This window comes from Rhagoletis zephyria, unplaced genomic scaffold, assembly GCF_001687245.7.
Source record: "Rhagoletis zephyria isolate East Lansing unplaced genomic scaffold, Rhagoletis_zephyria_1.1 Rzeph_scaffold_00112, whole genome shotgun sequence".
NCBI classification, from domain to species: Eukaryota; Metazoa; Arthropoda; class Insecta; order Diptera; family Tephritidae; genus Rhagoletis; species Rhagoletis zephyria.
The window spans coordinates 39,622-50,001 of NW_016157196.1; the positions used below are offsets into that span (position 1 = coordinate 39,622).

Here is a 10,380-nt window from a genome sequence, read left to right on the forward strand (position 1 = left end):
AAATGTTCTACAACTAAGTGATACATACCAATAGATTTCTTTTTTCACCGAGAATCTAATTTGAAAATAAATTTTTATTTGCAATTTTTATGCAAAGTGAAAATAAAAACAATTACTTTTATTTTATAAATCCAAATTAACAATTATTTTTGATTTTTATATTATATGTCTTAGAAAAAAGTTATCGAAAACCTTTATTTATAAAAGTCATCAATAAAAATCAGTTAGTGACTTTTACTTTTAAAAGTCATCAATATATGTAAATCAGTTACCGACTTTTATTTTTTAAGTCATACGTATAAAAGTCAGGTATCATTTTTCACACTTAAGAACGTGTTGGAGAACGGAAGTTTACTTCTATAAGTATGATTTAAAAAATAAAAGTCAGTGAATGATTTATATTGATGACTTTTAAAAGTAAAAGTCACTGACTGAATTTTATTTATGCACTTTATAAATAGATATTTTCTATAGCTGTTATCTAAGACATTATATTAAAAAATAAAAAATAACTGTTATTTGATATATTGTTATTACACAAAAAATCAAAAATAATTGTTATTTTGGATTTATAAAATAAAGGTCAGAAATAACTGTTATTTGAGGAGTAATTTAATAAAAGTAAAAAAATAACAGTTAACCAGCGATTTTTTTAATAAAAGTTGTAACTGTTACTGTCCCTGTTTAGAACGTTGTTTAACCCAGGAGCCTAAACGCAGATTATTGGGCCCTGCAAAGGATATTTTGATACTTCTGCCATGAAACAAATTCATAAAGAAGAAAGTCGCACCAATTTTTTTATTAAACCTTTTGTTCATATTTCTAATCGCACAAAAGAATATATATATTAATTTTTTTGACGCTTTAGATACCAGAAGCAACAAAAAAATAAACGTAAATATCGGTGTTGCTCTAATTCAAGAGAATATCTACATTTATATCGAAATCTTTTTAGTTGTTGGGTCTCTAAGATCTTTTTTTTATTTTTATTTAAAATCTGTAGCAGAGTTTAAAAAAGCGTATTGCAGTTTTTCACTCGTTTCTTCTAATTTATTTGTTTATCTTCTCTCCACAGGTCAGGCTGGTGTCAATCAATTGGGTGGCGTTTTCGTCAATGGCCGTCCACTGCCGGACGTTGTGCGGCGCCGCATTGTGGAGTTGGCACTTTATGGTGTACGTCCTTGTGATATATCGCGACAATTACTGGTCTCACATGGTAAGTTAAAATATTTGCTTCTGAAATCTGAAACTCAAATACATCAGATCTAAGTATTTATTACAATCCCTTTAATTAGGGTATTTATAGGTTCGTGATTAATTGGGAAAAACGAAAATATTAATTAGAGATGCATTTGAGTCTAATTTTACAAAAATTTGTATAGCTAAAATCTGCAATAAACAAAGTTTGATCGAGAATTCTTGAAAATAACGTTCTCAAGTCGAGATTTGTTTGTGAACAGTATAAATTGCTTTGTACTCGTTAAAGTCCAAGATCAAAAACCGTTCTTTAATTAAAATGTTGCCAATTAGATTTGTTCATTATCTTCCATATCGAAGTTCATTTGAATACCTATAAATAATTCCTTAAATCTGAAGGCACAAGATGTTGTCTCTCTGTTTTCTCTGATTAGTTCTAACAGTGAGGGGTTGACAATTTCCCTAACCCTAGAGGATCGACTCTAGAGGAACTGAACGGAATTAATCTTAGTCTGGTCAACGTTTAATCATATAAGCCTAGAAGACTAGCTAAGTCGACAAAATGATTTCACTCACAGGACAACAGATGTGCATTCTCCCACTAATTTATCGACGAAATAACTCGGTATCCAACACAACATTATCTTGTTTCTTACCATCAGTTTGATAAGCTTGAAGATAATCTTTTTGAAATTATGTCGATAGCCGCTTTACTTTCTGAATTACAACTTCAAAAGCGCATTACAAACGGTTAACAAGGTTTATGCTGGCGTAGGTCCGAGTTGCTAGGGTCTCGCCATGAAAAAACTCATTGTAATAGGTAGAGCACTAGATTTCCCGATCTATAAATACCCGCAGCTGTTTTTTCTTCAATTATTGACCCGCCTATGTACCGATATCCATATCTAGTATCAAGTTAAGAAATCCCATTTGCCTAGGTTTCCTGGTCTGAGGTTTTAACCAAAAGCATATTTCTTTTAAAATAGGGTCTACAATTCCCCATCTTTCTAATCTCGTGATTTTTTCACAGTATTTTTACTTATGATTTTGCGTTTGAAGAGCCGTATTCGTCATTGCAACTCCTTTGCGGCTAATGCATATTTAAGAAAAATATCAAGCGGAGTTCACCCTCCCGCAACTTCAGTGCCATATTTAGAAAAGTTCTCATCGGCTAGGTGACGGAGATAATTATCAATAATGGCCAAATTTATTAAAACGTTGTGTGCCGTTTTCTATAATGATTGTCTAGCAAACTACGGAAACGTAAGAGAAATCGCAATTATGCGGGGAAGCCTCTCTATGAACTTTGACTTCAGAGCCCTTGTCCGACCGAAAATTCTTCGACAAGCCCACATGCCTCAAATAGTTTTATCAACAGTTTTATCTAGGTGGGAGTTCCGACTCAGACCCTCATAAGAGTGCAAATCAAATATGGCTCTAAACTTCTCGAAAGTGTTGTCAAAGGACGACGAAATATCAGCGCACGAAGCGTGGTGTCAATCCGCCGAATAAAAGAGAAACCTGTGCCTCGTTAGACTACCTTGAGATAGATCCACAGGCAGTATTTGTGTCGATATTTAAAGAAAGCACATAACGCTACTTGCTTAGACTCGAATTAATTGAGGGTTAGGAGTCTGTCTGGCTATACGTTCACCAAAGCTCTTATAACGGCTATTTAATTTTTTTGAGAAAAAGAGCAAACTGCGGAGTTCGATGGCCTTTTCTATTACTAACCAGATGCTGTATGAATCGATTTCCCGGTGGCAAATGAAAACTGAGTGGTGTTTAAAGGAAAGGAAAGCCTCAGTTTTTTACCTAACGTGAAGGCTTAACAGTTTTTGAGGATATTGAGAATAAGAAAGGTTTGGCTAATAAGATTTTATGGTCTAGCCGATTCAAGGGGCAGATTGCCAGATTTGAGAATAAATAAGACGGAAACCTTCATCCCAAGTACTCTGAATGTTTGTATTCACAAATACATAGATATAACTAGCCCTCAATCGAAAGAGCAGTCAATCGATAACGTCATCAGTGCTTCTGTTGATTCTACGGCCCAACCTAGGAAGTTTACATGATGCATCTTGCCACCTTGCTTTCTTCGCAGGTCTAATACCAGGTTTGGCTGTTTTGATATAATTTTCTGCAGACGGGAGGCTTCAGTTAAAGTTTCAATCGAAACACATGAAGTAATCTCTTTTCGAGTTTCAGATGAGTTTACTGTAATCGTCGAGAGCAGCTTTGCGCTTATTACCTGCTTAAGTGAACTTTTTGGCATACTAAAAAGCTCTTCGATCGTAGAGTTATTTGATCTTGGAAGCAAGTCTGAATTTGTGTTCACTAAGGTTCTGAACAAGGCCAGCTCGTTTCCTTAAGAATCGGAGCCAACTTGCGGAGGTCGAATCGCTCTGGGTTTTCAAATCTTATGTCGAAAGCTTTCATATTAAATCAGCTATTAACCTGCTGCAGAGATCGCGTTATAGTACCTCTTCCATGATAGCTGGAAGTAGATTGGTTTAGCCCCCCCCCCCCGTTTTAGTCAAATATATATTATTTTGCATCAAATATTCTTGAAGGATCTCACACCTTCCAGTTGATGTATTTAAGTTATTCCAGATTATCTATTTGAGAGAATATCTATTTTCCCTTTAACACACACATATGCATATTTAGATTACTAACGTACTTCTTCAAAATAATTCATCTCACATGACCTTTGTGTTTATCTTTTGTGTTTTAAAACAGGTTGCGTTTCTAAGATCTTGACACGCTTCTATGAAACTGGTTCCATACGACCGGGATCGATTGGTGGCAGCAAAACCAAGGTAAGCATCGAATTGATGAAAATTGTAATAAACTAAATCAAAACTTACGACCTTCAATTTGAACTGTTCAATCAGTTTGATGACGTGCTAGCACACTACATTCAAATGTTCAACCCACCTGCGCTTTCATAAGGCCGAAGTAAATATTGATTCGGAAATTTTAATGGCTGCCTACCGAGTTCTGTTGAATGCTGTTGCATAGCTGTTTGCTGTGACAATGCTTACAAATCACTCCACAGTCAAGTTAATGTGCAAAGTATTTTATTTTTTTATTTACATTCGTACGTTTTGACATGACATGCTAACACACATTTGCGTTGATTGAATGAACATTTTGTAGCTGTCATAAAGCGCGCGGAGATCCTACGCGGTGTACCCTCAAGTGGTAGCTGCTCACGTCACGGCCACAACAATTCCCATTCCGTCAATAGCGTCGCCGCTAACCTCAACTACCACCCAGCCAACTAGATACATAGACACTTGTGCTAAAGCTTTTTTTTATAATTTGTTTTTGTTTTCATGTGCTCTATAAGTAACTGTTACAAATCAATCTCGTTTATTAAACGCGATAACGCGCTGCAATTAGCAGGCGAATCCTGTGCACCAGCTGCACTTGAGCGTTTCAGTTCACACGCCCGTTTCAAGTGCGCTTACGCGGTTCAACAAAACAATAAACAAATAACACACACAAAAATTAGTTTGCATACATACATACTTCCGTCAGCTCTAGGCGAGTGTGTAAATTATGACAGGCGTAATCTCCACGAAACGCACCATTTATGATCGTATCAGTCGCATTTAGCTACTGTTTTGCTACCTGTAATCTGACAATGCAGTGATAAACTAATAATTGTATGTACTTGGCAACGCCAAAATCCACTGTGAGCTCAAAGGAACAGCAGTAGCCGGGTTGTGTACATTAGGCTGTACCGGAAAAAAGTTCACCGTAAAAATTTTTGTTAACTCAGTAAAATGAACTTCACCGCTTCACCAATCATAGCTTTCATGTGTTGATCAATCCGTTTATATTTTAACCATTTAATAAGTTATAAATTTCGCAATTGTATCGCATTTTTAGGACGCTTTGATTGAGCAAAAAATTATTCTCATAACAATTCTCTCGAAAAGCATGGACTGGTGCCTTACATTCGTTGTTAGAGTCCATTTCTAGCCCCAGTAGGTCGATATAGGTACTGGTCGCATTCTTCTTCTTCTTGTTGTTTGGTGCTAGTGCAACAAAGCACGCCAGTCGGCTGTTTTCTGTGCCAACGGACGCCAATTGGAAATGCAAACTGCAGCCAAACCCCTTCTCCACCTGGTCTTTCTATCGCAGAGGAGGCCATCCACTTCGTTTGCTACCACCAACGGATTCCGAGTTTAATTCTTTCTAGGCTGGAACATCTGTAGCCACTCGAGCGACATGGACAAGCCAGAGGAGAGTATTTAATTCGCCACACTATGTCTATGTCGTTGCAGAGCTCTCAATCATCTGCGGTACTCGCTGTCGCCAACGCGTAAAGGCCCGTAAATCTTCCGCAAAATCTTTCTCTCGAATACTCCCAGAGCCTCTCGTCGGATGTTGTCATTGTCCACTCTTCTGCGCCGTATAAAAGCACGGGCATAATGAGTGACTTATATAGTGTGGTTTTCGCATGTCCAGAGAGGACTTCACTTATTAATTGCCTACCCAGTCCAAAGTAGCAATTGTTGTCAAGCATGATTCCGCATTGGATTTCGAGGTTGGCATCACTAGGGTGGTCCAAAAATGCATGTGGAAAAGTAAAACGGAATTTTTATGCTCTCACCCGCTAGGATTGTTCTATACCGAAAAAAATATACCCTTATTTTTTATTTTTAAATCAAAAAATATTTAGAGGTCGCTGAAAGCGCCCAAAGTTTTCCATGTATTTTGCATGGGGGGTAAAAAATGTTTCGTAGAAATGGTATAGAATAGTTAAAAATCAATATTTTTCTACCAGAAAACTCCGTATATCTGCAGAGGTTCCCAATAATAATACCCAATTGTTTATTTAACCATTTTTTCACTGCAACTATAATTTATAGGCCGCCAAAACCCCACAAAAACCCCGAAAAATGCAATGGGGCGACCAATAAAAAATCGTTAGTATTAAAAAATGGTTAATTGGGTATTATTATTGAAAGTCTCCTGAAGAGAACCAGAGTTTTCCGATCGAAAAATATTGACTTTCAAGAATTCTATACCATTTCTACGAAAGAAGTTGTTTTTTCCTATATAAAAATACATGGAAAACTTTGGGTGCTTTCAGTGACCTGTAAATATTTTTTGATTTCAAAATAAAAAAAATAGGGGTATACTTTTTTTCGATATAGAACAATCCTGGGAGGTGAGAGCATTACAATTCCAACTTTACTGTTTTTGGACCACCCTATTATCGGTCCTAAGCGGTTCTATTCTGCAGCTTTTTTATCTTCTTCAATATTAAATAAAAAAAAATCGCAATACGGCGAAACTCTGTTTGAAACCGGGTTTGGTATCAAACAGCTCGGTAAATAGTTTCGTGGTGCTACCAAATCCAGACATCCCGGTATAGAGACGCCGTAAGCTTCAGCAGCTTAGCTTTGGCCATTTTGGCAAACACATCTCGCTTCCCTCTTCAGTTCTGCTACTTCTTCGCCGGCGGTATGTAATGAGCGGCAATTTAATTCGACTGCTAGCATATGTCGGTTTGCTGAAGGATACTTTCTGAGAACAGGTTTGAGGGTCCAGTTGGCAGTCTGTTGTGATTGAAACTTTTCAACGTTGAGCTTTCCTCGCATTGTTGGGCGCACTTTTTTCTGCACATAGGCATGAGCGTATCTTGGCTACAACAAGATAGTTGTCTGAGTCGATGTTTGGGCCTCCAAAAGTACGTACGTCCAAAATACTTGAAGCGTACCTTCCGTCTATTACAAAATGATCGATTTGGTTTCTTGGTTTTTCGATATGGACACAGCCAAGTAGCTTGGTTGACGTTTCTATGCTTAACTTGCTTTGGAACCCGGCGAAGCCGATCAACCTCTATTGGACGTTTCTTGGAGACTGAACTGTCCGATGGTGGGACCAAAGATCCATTCCTTTCCCAACCTGGCATTGAGGTCGCCAGGCACGATTTTGATATCCCGACGGAGGCTGCGCTCGTATGTTCTATCCAAGTGCTCCTAGAAGAAATTCGCGGATGTCTGCTTTTCCGTCGAGGCTTGCGCAAGATGTTGAAGAACCTCTTTGTGACCAATTCTGCTTGTGGCTGCACGTTCGTCCTACGGAGTGAACGCCAGTACTCGACAACGCTGTCTTTTTTCCACCACAAATCCAATACCGGACTTGTGCTCTTTTACATACATGACAGCTGTAGTAGACGTCGCAAGCCCCACGCATTCTTTACCTTATCCCTCCATTTCTTTTTCTTGTATAGCCGTGATGTCAGCCTTTGTCATTTTTAGGACATTAACCAGCCGGGAAGAAGCAATTTTATTATTAAGAGTTCCGACATTCCAGGCGCATGACCCGAAATTGTAGTTTTGAAAACGTTTGTCCTGGTCGTCAGCAAATGAAGGGGGACCCAGCGCACAATTCATTTACTTAAATATTTTTTAGCACACAAAATATTTATAAAGATAGGTATTGCTTGTGCGAAACCAATCAATCATAAATTGTCTGCGCAACCCTAATTAATAGCGCAACGAAAATAATTGCCACACATAAAGAAACACATGAGGATACTTACAACCGGGATTCACACATAGCCATTAGAATTCAATAAAGAAAATGCTTTAGTAAACTTTTGTTTCATATCGCTTATCATTATCATAGCTATTTATTTACCTACCACAGACATATGCAATTCCATACCGAAATTCGTTGAGAAATCAGCGCCACAGTAGCGCATTCAATATTTACCCGCTGATTTCATATTTGCTTGGCACAACGCCCCACACCACCCTCGAGACAATGGGCGAACAAAATGCGCATTTAACACCTCAATTGAATGTTGACTGTCGGGCGTTGTTGTTGCATTGTATTGGATAATAATACAAGTAGATATACGCACGTGCATAACTACCGCTATAAAAGGGCGCTCGACTAGCGTGTTCAGTTGCTGATAAACATCGCCAACGATGCGGACAGCGGACAGTGCAGCCTATAATTTCAGTGGGGAAAGGTACGAGTATGTGGCTGTGTGTGTGTGGCACAGTTAGTACTGGTGGTAGTGGTGGCAACGTAAGGAGGTAGTTAGGGGCGGTTGTGGTTTTGTACGGACGTGGAGTTGCTGTGAGGTAAGCAAGTTTATGCATTTTTAATGAATTGCCTTGTGACATGGCACGAAAAACTTGTACGCCGATGGTTGGGCTGACAGAGCCGCAGAGGCCAGTGCATATTTGCAATACTGCATATTTCATATACGAGTATTTTTGACGTATGTGATGTTTGAGCGTTGATTTGCAAATATTTGCGCCACTTCCGCTGCCATTCTTTATGAACTCGTTTAAGGCGTGGTCAAAGGGCGCTTGACTATTGTTGCGCGCTCGACCGACAAGGAAATCCTGTGACGGCGGCAAATTTCAAAAGGAATGCGCAGACTTTTGGTTTGAGTTGCATGCAGCGCATTGCGTGCCGCACCTGTTTTTAACAGCTTTCACGTGTTGCAGACACAATAAAATTTCACGGTCTTTAATTGAACATTTTTTTTGCAACAGTGCAACGCTGATGCCGTGCAAATATTTTATAACTTCCGCCCCACTATACTGATGCACAATCTTTACTCAAACTCCCATTTCTCTTCTGTCTACTTTCAGCAAGTGGCCACGCCCACCGTCGTCAAGAAGATCATTCGACTGAAGGAGGAGAATAGCGGCATGTTTGCTTGGGAGATACGCGAACAGCTACAGCAACAACGCGTCTGCGACCCATCGTCGGTACCCTCGATCAGCTCCATCAATCGCATTCTCCGCAACAGCGGTCTTTGGACGGATGAAATGACGTCTAGTCAGCAAAACGCCGCAGCCGCTGCTGCAGCTGCACAGCAAATGTCATCCGCTGCCTATGCAACGCAAGCACACCTCTATGCGAATAGCGCTGCCGCAGCTGCTGCTGGCAGTAGTAGCGCGTCAAGTTGCCCGCCCACTGCAGATGGCGCTGTCGGCTCACCACCGGCGACACTCGTGCATCGTGCATCTTTACCACCACTTGCAGCAGCTCACCATGCGCACACCGCCACGCACCACCCCACCACTCATCATCCCCACGTGGCTGCACCGCATGCGCTAAGCTTACCAGCACAATTTCGTTATAGTTCTGCAGCTGCTGCTGCTGCCGCCGCCGCCGCTGCTGCTGCGGCTGTTGCAGCCAATGAGAACACCAAAGTTAATGCCACTGTGGCCTCAAACGAAGCACGTCTCTTGTCACCCACAAGTGCTGCAGGCGCAATCGGCGACATGCCTATCAAACCTGCACCGAAGCATCCCGCCGCAGCGCATATGGCTGCACTGAGTGCCGCCGGTGGCAGTCACACAGCGCTAGCGCAGTTCTCAGCCACTGTTTCGTCAGCGGTGTCGGGCCATCTCAGCGCACAGGATCTCAGTTACACCGCGCTACACAAGCACTGGCTCTGGCATCCCTCGCTACTCTACTATTCCACGCAGCATGCGCAAGTCGCCAGCCAATTTCTACCGTACGCGCAAGCTCAATGTCCAGCGTATTTCCATGCCGGCGGCACTGGCAGTAGCAGCAGTGGCATTGGTAGCGCGCTAAGCGCAGAAAGCACTATTGACTTGGTTTCGCATGGCGCGAGCGAAGCGCTTAGCGATTGTGATTCGGGCAAGTCCTCGCCGGCGACTTCATTGAATGCCGCACCAACTGTGGGTTCCTTAAGCGGCAGGGAGTCAACGCACAGCAATGTGACCAATTCTCGCAAACGCAACCCCTACTCGATTGAGGAGCTTTTAAAGAAACCAGAGAAGCGCATGCGTTTACATGCGGGCAATTCACGCAAGGAAGATGAATCGAGTGTCAGCAGCATCAGTTCGAGCGGCAGTAGTCGCAGTAGCTGCTGTGACGATAGCTGTGATGAGACGCGGAGTCAACAGGCAGAGACGCTAGCTGTTGACGATTGCAACGATAATGTGGAGGTAGTGAACTGAGTTTGGGGTCAGTGGTGAAAGGAGAAAAATTTGATTCGAAGTATTTATTTAAACTTAAATATTTAGATTTGATGTATGTATGTATTAAATTATTTGAAATGTAATATAACTGAAGGCAATTGTGTATCTCTAAGATCTAGTATTGAAGCTTAGTTAGTTGTAGTATACAGACTAATATGTATATGTAGGTATATATTATGTA

At 40.6% G+C, this 10,380-nt stretch overlaps 1 protein-coding gene across 1 annotated transcript; it reads left to right on the forward strand.

Annotated features, from left to right (window-relative positions):
• Nucleotides 1–1,075: 1,075 nt before the first annotated feature.
• Nucleotides 1,076–10,178, forward strand: Poxn (paired box pox-neuro; the record flags this gene model as incomplete). Its single annotated transcript, XM_017634114.1, has 4 exons — nt 1,076–1,216; nt 3,940–4,019; nt 8,835–9,330; nt 9,430–10,178. Coding segments are annotated over 4 exons (1,466 nt in total), but the record flags the coding sequence as incomplete, so codon positions are not given.
• Between the last annotated feature and the right edge of the window lie 202 nt (nt 10,179–10,380).